The sequence below is a fragment of the Entelurus aequoreus genome, linkage group LG07 (genome assembly GCF_033978785.1).
Source record: "Entelurus aequoreus isolate RoL-2023_Sb linkage group LG07, RoL_Eaeq_v1.1, whole genome shotgun sequence".
Taxonomy (NCBI): domain Eukaryota; kingdom Metazoa; phylum Chordata; class Actinopteri; order Syngnathiformes; family Syngnathidae; genus Entelurus; species Entelurus aequoreus.
Window position 1 is genome coordinate 75,500,567 of NC_084737.1, and position 16,536 is coordinate 75,517,102.

Here is a 16,536-nt window from a genome sequence, read left to right on the forward strand (position 1 = left end):
TCGATACTGTTGATGCTTTGTTTGGTCTTTGTTTTTTTTTAAATGCATTCTTCAGTTCTCGTGCACTTTGCTGGTCACACTATCTTCAAATCCCTTCTTACATAGGAATGGATTTACAATGCATACTCAAATCTGACTCAACATAAAAATGATGCATTCTTTTAGGATTTAACCATATCCTAAAAAACACAACTTTATAAAAAGTCAGATTTAAGTAGTCAGTGTAAGCCTCTTTCTGTGGCATGCTGTTCAATCACAACCTAACCCAGTTTGTTTTTTTGCCTGCTGTAGGCCTCAAATGGAGATTGTTTCTCACATGACATTGACACATATTAACTGTATTGTATGCATCTAGGAATTTTTGAGAAATTGTTGTTCACAGATATTATTATAGATGCTCCTCAAAATACACAGAATTGCATGTACTGTATATACAGATGTACTATAAAATATAAAATACATGACAAAAAACACCCTTAAAAAACATGCATATATGTAAAAAAAAAATTATGTTGTTCTTGAAACAATATATCGAAGTATAAAACATATCGAAAAATACCTAAATAATACCTCCACCATATGTTAAAGTGAATATTAATATATATGATTTTTTTAAATATATATTTTTGAGGGCTGCAACAACTAATCGATTAAATCGATTGAAATCGATTATAAAAATAGTTGGCGATTAATTTAGTCATCGATTCGTTGGATCTATGCTATGCGCATGCGCAGAGGCATTATTTTAATTGTTTTAATTTATTTTGTTTTTATCATTATTTTTTTTTATAAACCTTTATTTATAAACTGCAACATGTACAAACAGCTGAGAAACAATAATCAACATAAGTATGGTGCCAGTATGCTGGGGTTTTCTTCAATAAAATACTGGAAAGGATAGAAATGTAGTTTGTCTCTTTTATCCGATTATCAATCGATTAATCGAAGTAATAATCGACAGATTAATCGATTATCAAATTAATCGTTAGTTGCAGCCCTAATATTTTTACAATTTTACCTATTTTTACAATTTAAAAACACGCTGCGTTTTTTTTTTTACCTTGCTTGTGAATGACATTAAAAATAATAATGATTCAAAAATATTATTTTTGTTTTTTTTCTTAATAAAAAAAAACGACTTTGTTGATATTTAAAGATGTTTGATTAGGTTGTTTCTGCTTTATTTAAGTGACTTTATTCACACATTCTTTTCACCCTCAAAATTGCAAATAGTACCTTTAAAGGCCTACTGAAATGAAATGTTCTTATTTAAACGGGGATAGCAGGTCCATTCCATGTGTCATACTTGATCATTTCGCGATATTGCCATATTTTTGCTGAAAGGATTTAGTAGAGAACATCGACGATAAAGTTCGCAACTTTTGGTCGCTGATAAAAAAGCCTTGCCTGTACCGGAAGTAGCGTGACGTCACAGGTTGTGGAGCTCCTCACATCTGCACATTGTTTACAATCATGGCCACCAGCAGCGAGAGCGATTCGTACCGAGAAAGCGACGATTACCCCATTAATTTGAGCGAGGATGAAAGATTTGTGGATGAGGAAAGTGAGAGTGAAGGACTAGAGGGCAGTGGAAGCGATTCAGATAGGGAAGATGCTGTGAGAGGCGGGTGGGACCTGATATTCAGCTGGGAATGACTAAAACAGTAAATAAACACAAGACATATATATACTCTATTAGCCACAACACGACCAGGCTTATATTTAATATGCCACAAATTAATCCGCATAACAAACACCTCCCTCCTACCGTCCATATAACCCACCAATACAACTCAAACACCCGCACAACACACTCAATCCCACAGCCCAAAGTACCGTTCACAAGTTCATACAGCACATATATTTCCCTAAAGTTACGTACGTGACATCCACATAGCGGCACGCACATACGGGCAAGCGATCAAATGTTTGGAAGCCAAAGCTGCGTACTCACGGTAGCGCGTCTGCTATCCAACTCAAAGTCCCCCTGGTTGTGTTGCTGCAGCCGGCCGCTAATACACCGCTTCCCACCTACAGCTTTCTTCTTTGCTGTCTTCATTGTTCATTAAACAAATTGCAAAAGATTCACCAACACAGATGTCCAGAATACGGTGGAATTTTGCGATGAAAACAAGACGACTTAATAGCTGGCCACAATGCTGTCCCAATATGTCCATACAATCCGTGACGTCACGCGCAAACGTCATCATACCGAGACGTTTTCAGCAGGATATTTTGCGGGAAATTTAAAATTGCACTTTACTAATCTAACCCGGCCGTATTGGCATGTGTTGCAATGTTAAGATTTCATCATTGATATATAAACTATCAGACTGCGTGGTCGGTAGTAGTGGCTTTCAGTAGGCCTTTAAGACCGCATTTGTGAGTGTTTCCAATGGTAAATACACCATAACCATAATTCCTACAGCTAATGTTGAGAAGCTACTACGGACTGAGCGATGAATCATTCTTATTAGCTGTAGAATTACTTTGGAGACCTACAAAAAGTTTACAGTGTGCATTAAATGTTCCTAAACAAAAACATTAAGGCGTATTTATGTTGCTGTTCCTTGAAGATAATATCATTACATTGTTTTTATTGGGCCATTTAGTGCAACATTGTGCAGTTAAGTACATAATTGAGGCTTATTGTCGACTCCATTAGAGGCCATTTCTGAGTCCAAACCCCTCCGCCTTTCTTTCTCTCTGCAACTATATGCACTTCTTCCTTCATCCTCTTCTTGCCTGCTTTGTAAACTCCCCTCTCTTTCTTTCTCTTGCACTTGTCACACCTCCTCATGTCCATCCCTTCACACATCGCTTCTCCTCCTCCACCTTTGCACCGTCCTCTCCTCCTAACTGACCTTTCATCCTTCCCCTCCTTCTCTCTGCCTTCCTGTCTTTTCCTCCTTCACTTCAGCCTTCCATCCTTCCCTCCATTTTGCTCTTCTTTCTCTTCTCCACTCTCTCCTTCTCCTCTCTGACCAAGCTCTTTTTCCTCTACATCCTTTTTTTCGTCTTGTGACACCCGCCATTAATTGTTATTCTCCACACGTTTGTCAAATTGTTGTTTGTCGTTTTTCTTTTCCATATCCTCCCCTCCCCCGTTATAATTTCTTCTTCTTTTGTATGTTTGTCATTTCTTTCTCCATTGACTCGCCCATGCATGAATGCAGCAGCAACCTGATTGTAGGGAGCAGCTAGAGGTCCAAGGTGAAACGGACCCGAGAGACGAGACGGGAGACGAGCAGACAGAAGTATGTGATGCACATGTGAGGCGCACAATAACTCTGACTTACAGTTATTCTACTTGATATTTGACACACTCTCTCTTTTTGTTTCCTTTCCACACGCCAAGCTACAAGATGATGAGGAGCTGGAGAAGGAGAGGAAGAGCCAGAGAGAAATCACGCTCAGACTCTCACAGGTCAGAATCACTTTGAACTGAAGGATAATATCTTTGAATACTATATCAAAACTCTTTATTGACATGTACAAACCCCAAAACCAGTGAAGTTGGCACATTGTGTAATTTGTAAATAAAAACATAATACAATGATTTTCACAGGGGGCATTTTTACCACTGTGTTACATGGCCTTTCCTTTTAACAACACTCAGTAAACGTTTGGGAACTGAGGAGACACATTTTTGAAGCTTCTCAGGTGGAATTCTTTCCCATTCTTAAGTTGTTCAACAGTCCGTTGTGGTATTTTAGGCTTCATAATGCGCCACACCTTTTCAATGGGAGACAGGTCTGGACTACAGGCAGGCCAGTCTAGTACCCGCACTCTTTTACTACGAAGCCACGATGTTGTAACACGTGGCTTGGCATTGTCTTGCGTCTTGCTGAAATAAGCAGGGGCGCCCATGGTAACGTTGCTTGGATGGCAACATATGTTGCTCCAAAACCTGTATGTACCTTTCAGCATTAATGGCGCCTTCACAGATGTGTAAGTTACCCATGTCTTGGGCACTAATACACCCCCATACCATCACACATGCTGGCTTTTCAACTTTGCGCCTATAACAATCCGGATGGTTATTTTCCTCTTTGGTCCGGAGGACACGACGTCCACAGTTTCCAAAAACAATTTGGAATGTGCACTCGTCATACCACAGAACTCTTTTCCACTTTGCATCTGTCCATCTTAGATAAACTCGGGTCAAGCGCAGCCGGTGGCGTTTCTGGGTGTTGTTGATAAATGGCTTTCGCTTTGCATAGTAGAAGTGGTTTTCTGAAGTGTTCCTGAGCCCATGTGGTGATATCCTTTACACACTGATGTTGCTTTTTGATGCAGTACCGCCTAAGGGATCCAAGGTCACGGGCATTCAATGTTACGTGCAGTGATTTCTCCAGATTCTCTGAACTTTTTGATGATATTAGGGACCGTAGATGGTGAAATCCCTAAATTCCTTGCAATAGCTGGTTGAGAAATGTTGTTCTTAAACAATTTGCTCACGCATTTGTTGACAAAGTGGTGACCCTCGCCCCATCCTTGTTTGTGAATGACTGAGCATTTCATGGAATCTACTTTTATACCCAATCATGGCACCCGCCTGTTCCCAATTAGCCTGTTCACCTGTAGGATGTTCCAAATAAGTGTTTGATGAGCATTCCTCAACTTTCTCAGTCTTTTTTGCCACTTGTGCCAACTTTTTTGAAAAATGTTGCAGGCATCAAATTCCAAATGAGCTACTATTTGCAAAGAATAAAGTTTTCCAGTTCAAACGTTAAATATCTTGTCTTTGCAGTCTATTCAATTGAATATAAGTTGAAAAGGATTTGCAAATCATTGTATTCTGTTTTTATTTACCATTTACACAACGTGCCAACTTCACTGGTTTTGGGGTTTGTATAAAATAACAAAATGATGGGATCTTCTTAACCTTTTTATGGAGGTAGAACTATTTAATCCCCCTTTTCACACTTAAAATAATCATGAACACCGAAAACTAAACTTGTTAAATGAAGACTTCCACCAAGTATTCCTAATTTGTATTCGCAATAAATTGTACACCTTTTCTGCAACATTTACCCACCTCCTGTACTGCATATGCTAGCATCGTATCACAAAGCATCCCCAAATGTGCAACTTTATTCAGATTTTGTGTTTAAAATTTTTTTTTAAATCCTATATATTCAAGAAATATAAGGACTGCATAAAATGCTAGTCAAAGATCTCCAGCATGACAAGACCCCTATCCTGTTTTTAAATATGTGCTGTAAAAAAACACTAGTCAAAGATCCTCTATACGACTGAAGCACGCTGTTGTTTTTAAGAACCGGCTACAAAAACAGGAGTCTAAGATTCTCTATATGCCAGGCATGCTGTGCTGTTTTAAGGACTTGCAACAGAAAGGCGTGTCAAAGATCCTCTATATGACAGGATGTTGTTTTTAAGGCCCCATTCTAAAACGCTTGTCAAATATATGACAGGTACACTTTTGTTTTCTAAGGACTTACTGTATAAACAGTGAAATATCCTTCATATGAAATAAGCACCCTTTTGTTGTTAAGGCCCTACTGTAAAACAATAGTCAAAGAACCTCTATAAGACAGGAGTGATCTGCTATTTTTAAGGACTTATTGAACAATCACTAGCTAAAGATCCTCTACAGTATATGGCGGGCATGCTAAGGTATTGTGTTTCAAATGAACTGCTGCAAAAACTGGAGTCAAATATCCTTTATTTGACAAGCTGTCACGTTTAAGGCCTGACTGTAAAACACCAGTCAAAGATCCTCTATTTGGCAGGTACACTTTAAGAACCTACTGTAAAACCTCTAGTCAAACAGCCTTAATATGACATGGTGTCATTTTTCAGGCCCTACTGTAAAACACCAGTCAAAGATCCTTTTCATGACAAGGTGTCATTTTTAAGAAGCTACTGTAAAACACCGGTCAAAGAGCTTTTATGACAAGGTGTCGCTTTCAAAAACCTACTGTAAAACACCAGTCAAAGATCCTTTTCATGACAAGGTGTCATTTTTAAGAACCTACTGTAAAACACCATTTAAAGAGCTTTTATGACAAGGTGTCGCTTTCAAGAACCTTCAGTAAAACACCAGTCAAAGATCCTTTTCATGAAAAAGTGTCGTTTTCAAGAACCTTTTCGTGACCAGGTGTCGTTTTAAAGAACCTACTATAAAACACCAGTGAAAGATCCTTTTCATGACAGGGTGTCGTTTTTAAGAACCTACTGTAAAACACCAGTCAAAGAGCTTTCATGACAAGGTGTCGTTTTTAAGAACCTACTGTAAAACACCATTTAAAGAGCTTTCATGACAAGGTGTCGTTTTTAAGAACCTACTGTAAAACACCAGTCAAAGAGCCTTTTCATGACAAGGTGTCGTTTTTAAGAACCTACTGTAAAACACCAGTCAAAGATCCTTTTCATGACAAGGTGTCGTTTTTAAGAACCTACTGTAAAACACCAGTCAAAGAGCTTTCATGACAAGGTGTCGTTTTCAAGAACCTACTGTAAAACACCAGTCAAAGGTACTTTTCATGACAAGGTGTCGCTTTTAAGAACCTACTGTAAAACACCAGTCAAAGAGCCTTTTCATGACAAGGTGTCGTTTTCAAGATCTTTTTCATGACCAGGTGTCGTTTTAAAGAACTTACTGTAAAACACCAGTCAAAGAGCTTTCAAGACAAGGTGTCGTTTTCAAGAACCTACTGTAAAACACCAGTCAAAGGTACTTTTCATGACAAGGTGTCGTTTTCAAGATCTTTTTCATGACAAGGTGTCGTTTTCAAGAACCTACTGTAAAACACCAGTCAAAGGTACTTTTCATGACAAGGTGTCGTTTCAAAGAACTTACTGTAAAACACCAGTCAAAGAGAGTTTTCATGACAAGGTGTCGTTTTCAAGATCCTTTTCATGACCGGATGTCGTTTTAATGAACCTACTGTAAAACACCAGTCAAAGATCCTTTTTCATGACAAGGTGTCGTTTTTAAGAACCTACTGTAAAACACCGGTCAAAGAGCCTTTTCATGACAGGGTGTCGTTTTTAAGACCCTACTGTAAAACACCAGTCAAAGAGTTTTCATGACAAGGTGTCGTTTTCAAGAACCTACTGTAAAATACCAGTCAAAGATCCTTTTCATGACAAGGTGTTGTTTTCAAGAACTTACTGTAAAACACCAGTCAAAGAGCCTTTTCATGACAAGGTGTCGTTTTTAAGAACCTACTGTAAAACACCAGTCAAAGAGCTTTTATGACAAGGTGTCATTTTTAAGAACGTACTGTAAAACACCAGTCAAAGAGCCTTTTCATGACAAGGTGTCGTTTTTAAGAACCTACTGTAAGACACCAGTCAAAGAGCTTTTATGACAAGGTGTCGTTTTCAAGAACCTTCTGTAAAACACCACTCAAGGATCATTTTCATGACAAGGTGTCGTTTTCAAGAACCTACTGTAAAACACCAGTCAAAGAGCTTTCATGACAAGGTGTCGTTTTCAAAAACCTACTGTAAAACACCAGTCAAAGAGCCTTTTCATGACAGGGTGTCGTTTTTAAGAACCTACTGTAAAACACCAGTCAAAGATCATTTTCATGACAAGGTGTTGTTTTCAAGAACCTACTGTAAAACACCAGTCAAAGATCCTTTTCATGACAATGTTTCGTTTTTAAGAACCTACTGTAAAAGACCAGTCAAAGAGCTTTCATGACAAGGTGTCGTTTTAAATAACCTACTGTAAAATACCAGTCAAAGATCCTTTTCATGACAAGGTTTCGTTTTCAAGAACCTAATGTAAAACACCAGTCAAAGATCCTTTTCATGACAAGGTGTCGTTTTCAATATCCTACTGTAAAACACCAATCAAAGAGCTTTTATGACAAGGTGTCGTTTTCAAAATCCTTTTAATGACCAGGTGTCGTTTTAAAGAACCTACTGTAAAACACCAGTGAAAGAGCCTTTTCATGACAAGGTGTCGTTTTTAAGAACCTACTGTAAAACACCAGTCAAAGATCCTTTTCATGACAAGGTGTCATTTTTAAGAACCTACTGTAAAACACCAGTCAAAGAGCTTTTATGACAAGGTGTCGTTTTCAAGATAATTTTCATGACCAGGTGTCGTTTTAAAGAACCTACTGTAAAACACCAGTCGAAGATCCTTTTCATGACCAGGTGTCGTTTTTAAGAACCTACTGTAAAACACCAGTGAAAGATCCTTTTCATGACCAGGTGTCGTTTTAAAGAACTTACTGTAAAACACCAGTCAAAGAGCCTTTTCATGACAAGTTGTCGTTTTCAAGATCCTTTTCATGACCAGGTGTCGTTTTAATGAACTTACTGTTAAAACACCAGTCAAAGATCCTTTTCATGACAAGGTGTCGTTTTTAAGAACCTACTGTAAAACACCAGTCAAAGAGCCTTTTCATGACTAGGTGTCGTTTTCAAGATCCTTTTCATGACAAGGTGTCGTTTTAAAGAACCTACTGTAAAACACCAGTCAAAGAGCCTTTTCATGACTAGGTGTCGTTTTCAAGATCCTTTTCATGACAAGGTGTCGTTTTTAAGAACGTACTGTAAAACACCAGTCAAAGATCCTTTTCATGACAAGGTGTAATTTTTAAGAACCTACTGTAAAACACCAGTCAAAGATCCACTATGTGACAGGTCCACTTTGTTTTAAGGAGCTACTGTTAAACCTGTAATTAGAGACCCTCCATATGACAGACGTGATGTACTATCTTGAAGAACCTACTGCAAAAGCGATAGTCAACAATCTTTTATATGACAGAAATAATCTGCAGGATTGGTTGCTACAAAAGCTGTAATGATGTCATGGTAAAAGGCAGGAGAAACAGACTGCTCACTAGTAGCAAACACACCAAGAAAGTAAACAAGTGTCCCTCCACCTCTCAGCTGCAGGAGGAGCAGCAGAAGGCTCTGCTCCGTCGGGACTTCCAGCTGCAGAGCTTGGGCCTGCAGGCTCGGCTCCAGCAGAAGCTGTGGGGCCAAGAGAGGACTCTGCTGGTGCAGGAGTCTCAGCACCTCAAACAAGCTCTGCTGCTGCTCAGCCTCAAACTGCGCTGCTTCCTCAAACACTGGAGGCTGGGCTGCAAGAAGGACACGGAGTGGAAGGACATCCTGGAGGTACGAGCAAGATTGCATCATCAATGTAATCGCAGCACTGGGCCAAACAGTGTAAGAGTAGTCGTCTTATATCCGAGTTGCCTCTGTGGCTCTTATTAATCTGTCAGTACTCAGATATATTATCATTTTAAATAGTAGTTAGATATTCATAGTATGAGATTAGAGCTCCTCTCTGTCAGGAAGCAGATGACCCATGCACTATAATGGCATTTTAATGTTGCTTTTCACAATTAAAGCCCCTTGAGAAAGCTTCGAAATGACTCTCATTTATTCTGATTTTAATCGTATATTAAAAGAAATCTTGCACCAGTCAAGTATGTATTTGGTGGAAGAAAAGTAACCACCTCAGGATGTCATGTACCAAGTGTTTTTTTTTTTTATTTATTTTTATTATCACTTCTTACTTTTTTATGATCTGCACTGCAAAAAGTCAGTGTTCAAAAACGAGAAGAAAAAAAATACAAAAATGAGGGGTATTTTATTTGAACTAAGCAAAATTATCTGCCAATAGAACAAGAAAATTTGGCTTGTCAAGACTTTCCAAAACAAGTAAAATTAGCTAACCTCGATGAACCCAAAAATACCTTTAAAATAAGTATATTCTCACTAATAACAAGTGCACTTTTCTTGCAATAAAAAAAAAAAGAGATCTTTTTGCTCAATATGTTGAAAAATATTCTTAAATTAAGTAAATGCTAGTGCCATTATCTTGACATAATGATATGCGCTCGGAATTACATTTTCTTGAAATCAGCAAACCTATACTAAAAACTAGTTTATTTTTCTTAATGGAAAGGCAACAAGGCAACCGCTTGTTACTCTCGGGGTCTCCTAGCCGCTCAGGTAAATCATACTGTCTAAAAATGCATTTTTCCATCGATAACATGACATCATCGCACCAAGTGCGTGCTCTTTTAGTCAATTAGTGCGCGAGGAATATATATATATATATATATATATATATATATATATATATATATATATATATATATATATATATATATATATATATATATATATATATATATATATATATTAGGGCTGAAACAACTAATCGATTAAATCGATTAAATCGATTAAATCGATTAAAATCGATTATTAAAATAGTTGCCGATTAATTTAGTCATCAATTCGTTGGATCTATGCTATGCGCATGCGCAGAGTTTTTTTTTTTTTTTTTTAATTAAAAAATTATTATTATTATTTATTTTATTTTTTTTAATAAACCTTTATTTATAAACTGCAACATTTACAAACAGCTGAGAAACAATAATCAAAATAAGTATGGTGCCAGTATGCTGTTTTTTTTCAATAAAATACTGGATAGGATAGAAATGTAGTTTGTCTCTTTTATCCGATTATTAATCGAAGTAATAATCGACAGATTAATCGATTATCAAATGAATCGTTAGTTGCAGCCCTAATATATATATATATATACAGCCCGGCTTTCGGCAAAAAAAAAATTAATTGTAATTTTTAAGAATTCATTTGAATGTGCATGAACTATTTCTCTTCAAAATTGTTACAAATGTCACATGTTAAATGTTTAAATATTAACTGTCAGTTTACTGTACTGTGCTAGCAAAGTCCATCCGTTTTAATTATGAGACAAAATTGTGTCAAAGTCATGATTTTTTTTTTCATGCTTGAAGTAAGAAATTATCACTTTAAAAAAGTAGTTTTATACTTGTGAGTGTTGATGACACCGCTTTGCATCAGTTGATATTCTAGTTTCAAGCATGTTTTACTCAATATAGGTCATCAAATCTCAGCAACAAGCTGTAATATCTTACTGAGATCATTTAGGACCAAAACACTTAAAACAAGTAAAACACTCTAGCATAAAATCTGCTTAGTGAGAAGAATGATCTTATCAGACAGAAAATAAGCAAATACCACCCTTATTTGAGATATTTCATCTTACTTAGATTTCAGTTTTTGCAGTGATTAAATGAAGCTAAAAGATGGTTCCGATTGTCTTCCTAGATGAACAACCTGAAGGACCTCTACATTTTATTGGAGGAAGACAACCTGACGAGCCCCGCCCATCAAACCGACAAAAAGGCTGACGCAGATGAACACGCGCTGGGCCCGGCAATCAAGGTGTGTCACATAAACAAACACGTTGTCTTTCTTTAAGAACATACACTCAACAGAGATTCTTCTTCTTTTTTTTTTTTAAGTTGAGCGCTGTGAGCAGCACGCTGGCAGACCTGAAGGTGGCGCTGCAGGATCTGAGCGGCGAGCTGCGGCAGGAGCGACAAAGCTCCCCAGGAGCTGACGCAGCAGTTTGCCAAGGCCAAGGCATCATGGGAAGTGAAGAGGACCGAACTGAAGAACCTCATTACTCAGGTGAGGAAGTCGGAAGAGTAACGATAATCACGTGTCCCGTTTCATTGAATTACTTGTCAATAGTTTGAAAGCAGTCCACCTTGCCTCTTTCCATCCTGACATTTTCAACACCTGCAGTCGCCATGGTTACGCAACGTGTATGAGCAAATGGAAGATCACATAGAATAAAATAGAAAGTACTTCCCTTGGGGAAATTCAGCACCACAGTTCGCTCACAATAGAAAATAAACACTTAGGTATTTTTTACATGTGAATAATATAAATACAGTCTATTATACAGCATTATTCACATGTGAATAATATAAATACAGTCTATTATACAGCATTATTCACATGTGAATAATATAAATACAGTCTATTATACAGCATTATTCACATGTGAATAATATAAATACGGTCTATTATACAGCATTATTCACATGTGAATAATATAAATACGGTCTATTATACAGCATTATTCACAAGTGAATAATATAAATACAGTCTATTATACAGCATTATTCACATGTGAATAATATAATACAGTCTATTATATAGAATTATTCACATGTGGATAATATAAATACAGTCTATTATACAGCATTATTCACGTGTGAATAATATAAATACGGTCTATTATACAGCATTATTCACATGTAAATAATATAAATACGGTCTATTATACAGCATTATTCACATGTGAATAATATAAATACAGTCTATTATACAGCATTATTCACATGTGAATAATATAAATACAGTCTATTATATAGAATTATTCACATGTGGATAATATAAATACAGTCTATTATACAGCATTATTCACGTGTGAATAATATAAATACGGTCTATTATACAGCATTATTCACATGTGAATAATATAAATACAGTCTATTATACAGCACAATTCACATGTGAATAATATAAATACAGTCTATTATACAGCACAATTCACATGTGAATAATATAAATACAGTCTATTATACAGCATTATTCACATGTGAATAATATAAATACAGTCTATTATATAGAATTATTCACATGTGGATAATATAAATACAGTCTATTATACAGCATTATTCACGTGTGAATAATATAAATACGGTCTATTATACAGCATTATTCACATGTGAATAATATAAATATAGTCTATTATACAGCATTATTCACGTGTGAATAATATAAATACGGTCTATTATACAGCATTATTCACATGTTAATAATATAAATACAGTCTATTATACAGCACAATTCACATGTGAATAATATAAATACAGTCTATTATACAGCATTATTCACATGTGAATAATATAAATACAGTCCATTATATAGAATTATTCACATGTGGATAATATAAGTACAGTCTATTATACAGCATTATTCACGTGTGAATAATATAAATACGGTCTATTATACAGCATTATTCACATGTGAATAATATATATACAGTCTAGTATACAGCATTATTCACATGTGAATAATATATATACAGTCTATTATACAGCATTAATTCACATGTGAATAATATATATACAGTCTATTATACAGCATTATTCACATGTGAATAATATATATACAGTCTAGTATACAGCATTATTCACATGTGAATAATATATATACAGTCTATTATACTGCATTATTCACATGTGAATAATATAAATACGGTCTATTATACAGCATTATTCACATGTGAATAATATAAATACAGTCTATTATACAGCATTATTCACATGTGAATAATATAAATACAGTCTATTATACAGCATTTTTCACATGTGATAATATAAATACAGTCTATTATACAGCATTATTCACATGTAAAATAATATAAATACGGTCTATTATACAGCATTATTCACATGTTCTGATGTGGGATCTAAGCCGAGGATGTCATTGTGGCTTGTGCAGCCCTTTGAGACACTCGTGATTTAGGGCTATATCAATCAATCAATCAATTATATTTTATATAGCGCTTTTCTCTAGTGACTCAAATAAGTAAACATTGATTGATTGATTGATTGATTGATTGATTGATTGATTGATTGATTGACATGTGGAATAATATAAATATTATATAAATATTAGACATTATTGACTATTACATGACCATCATCCCATCTGTATGCCTTATGCACGAGGGGAAAAAAGACATAAATTATTCTACAGTCTACAATATTATTTACTGCATGTTTTCAGTCAATCAGAAAATGATTCATGTCAGTTTACTGTATTTTGTTTGTATTATATCATATTCAATAATAATATTATATTATTCCAAAGAACTTACAGGGGGGAAAAAACGTTGTGATATGGTTTTAGCAATCATGATAATATATTCTAAATTTAAAAAAATAAAATAACTGCTTACAGGACAAACAATAGAAAATACTTTAGATAATTTGGCATATACAGTATCTTAACAATATTATTAATAATGTTGATACTTAAAATGTTTAAAAAAAAAAGAAACCATAATGCTTTGTATTTTTAAATCACTTTACAAATAGCGCACCTTAAAGATAAAAATGATTATTTGCATTTTAAAAAAACGTTGTAAAATAATAAAATAAATGTTAAAATAAACAATGCAGAGACAGAATAATACCAATAAAATAAAATAGATATTCTATTCAAGCTAATTTGATTTTATGCAGGGGGGAAATACATAAAACAACAATAAACAGGTAGCAATAAGCTGGTTAATAAAATAAAAATTAAATAAAAACATTTTGGGCCCTTTTTAGAAGTCTGTAAAGTTAATTGATAGAAAGATAGTAAACAAGACTCATACACAGACTGATACATCATATTTAAATTATTATGTACATGCGGTCCTAAATTTGGTGCCATCTCCTGTATCACATGCGTGCTGGTATAACAATGTTTCTAGAAGCCTTATAACACATCAGTACTAAACTGTGTTTAACGATGGAGCACCTTCAACGTTAACCAATAGCACTGTGTTGCCATGGGAGACAGCTTCTGCCACAACACCACTGTGTCAAAATGATAGGCCTCTTACCCTGGGCAGTGTGAACTTACAAGAAGGTTCTGACGGGTGCTGGGAAAAAGGGAAAAGCAGAGAGCTCGGCTACTCATAAAAAATTCAAGCGATCCCACCTACCAGCTCTGTGACATAGCCTCCAATTTATGGAGAGGGCAGGGGGAGTTTGAGCAAGCTGTGGGGGTAAGTAGATGTTGGTGAGGAAGATGGCTTCTAGGTAAAGAGGTAATGGCCAAATTGAAAAATGTTATGGGGTCTGTATGGACAAAATAATTAGGACACAAAGCGAAAAGAGAAGTAATATAACACTTTAAGTGGCAATTATTGTACGGCCATTTGGAAAAACACTCAATGTTGATTAGGACTCACAGGGAGCTAAATCAGACCTAGGTAAATTAAGGCCCGGGGGCCGTTAAGCTTTTCAATCTGGCCCGCCGGACATTCCCTAATCATTTTTTTAGATCTTCCAAACTGTAGCTGTTATTATGATGTGCAGTGATGTTTTCAAATGACCGTAAGTCTTGAACTATACAAAGTATTTCAATGGTTGGAATCTGTCTAGTACCCGCACTCTTTTACTATGAAGCCACGTTGATGTAACACGTGGCTTGGCATTGTCTTGCTGAAATAAGCAGGGGCGTCCATGGTAACGTTGCTTGGATGGCAACATATGTTGCTCCAAAACCTGTATGTAGCTTTCAGCCTTAATGGTGCCTTCACAGATGTGTAAGTTACCCATGTCTTGGGCACTAATACACCCCCATACCATCACAGATGCTGGCCTTTACACTTTGCACCTATAACAATCCGGATTGTTATTTTCCTCTTTGGTCCGGAGGACACGACGTCCACAGTTTCCAAAAACAATTGGAAATGTGGACTCGTCAGACCACAGAAAACTTTTCCACTTTGTATCAGTCCATCTTAGATGAGCTCAGGCCCAGCGAAGCCGACGGCGTTTCTGGGTGTTGTTGATAAACGGTTTTCGCCTTGCATAGGAGAGTTTTAACTTGCACTTACAGATGTAGCGACCAACTGTAGTTACTGACAGTGGGTTTCTGAAGTGTTCCTGAGCCCATGTGGTGATATCCTTTACACACTGATGTCGCTTGTTGATGCAGTACAGCCTGAGGGATCGAAGGTCACAGGCTTAGCTGCTTACGTGCAGTGATTTCTCCAGATTCTCTGAACCCTTTGATGATATTACGGAGCGTAGATGGTGAAATCCCTAAATTCCTTGCAATAGCTGGTTGAGAAAGGTTTTTCTTAAACTGTTCAACAATTTGCTCACGCATTTGTTGACAAAGTGGTGACCCTCGCCCCATCCTTGTTTGTGAATGACTGAGCATTTCATGGAATCTACTTTTATACCCAATCATGGCACCCACCTGTTCCCAATGTGCCTGTTCACCTGTGGGATGTTCCAAATAAGTGTTTGATGAGCATTCCTCAACTTTATCAGTATTTATTGCCACCTTTCCCAACTTCTTTGTCACGTGTTGCTGGCATCAAATTCTAAAGTTAATGATTATTTGCAAAAAAAAAAATGTTTATGAGTTTGACCATCAAATATGTTGTCTTTGTAGCATATTCAACTGAATATGGGTTGAAAATGATTTGCAAATCATTGTATTCCGTTTATATTTACATCTAACACAATTTCCCAACTCCAATGGAAACGGGGTTTGTAGTTACTATGGTCATCTAAATTGTTATTATGGTAATGTACGTCACAGCAGCTCAGACGAGGCACCAAGCAGTGTGGGTGGGGAGCGTTTCCACAGAGTGTTTCCAGAGCGGTCAGCCTGAAATGCGGGTGTCAGGGACAGACGCTGAAGGAGATTTTTACAACAAAGTTCTAAATCTTAGTGATATATCAGATATATCAGATTGTAGGTAGGGTTTTTTTTTTACCATTCACGTTCATATTTCGCTGTGTTTGTTGCATTTTTGTTGTGTTTCGCTTGATTATAAAATATGTCGATTGAGAGGGGGTGTGACGTTCATATGTTGTCAATATTCGGTGTTTTATCGTTCATAGTTAATATTGTAAATCCCACATTCTTTATTTTCATGTACATTCTGGG

The 16,536-nt window shown here is 36.3% G+C and overlaps 1 protein-coding gene across 1 annotated transcript in view; it reads left to right on the plus strand.

The window, feature by feature from the left end:
- LOC133654258 (protein SOGA1-like) overlaps positions 1-16,536 on the plus strand; it is a 232,345-nt gene that overhangs the window by 183,840 nt on the left and 31,969 nt on the right. The window contains 6 exon segments of the mRNA XM_062054484.1: positions 3,177-3,257; positions 3,359-3,427; positions 8,881-9,111; positions 11,101-11,217; positions 11,298-11,384; positions 11,386-11,466. Of these exon segments, the coding sequence (XP_061910468.1) occupies positions 3,177-3,257; positions 3,359-3,427; positions 8,881-9,111; positions 11,101-11,217; positions 11,298-11,384; positions 11,386-11,466 (666 nt within the window).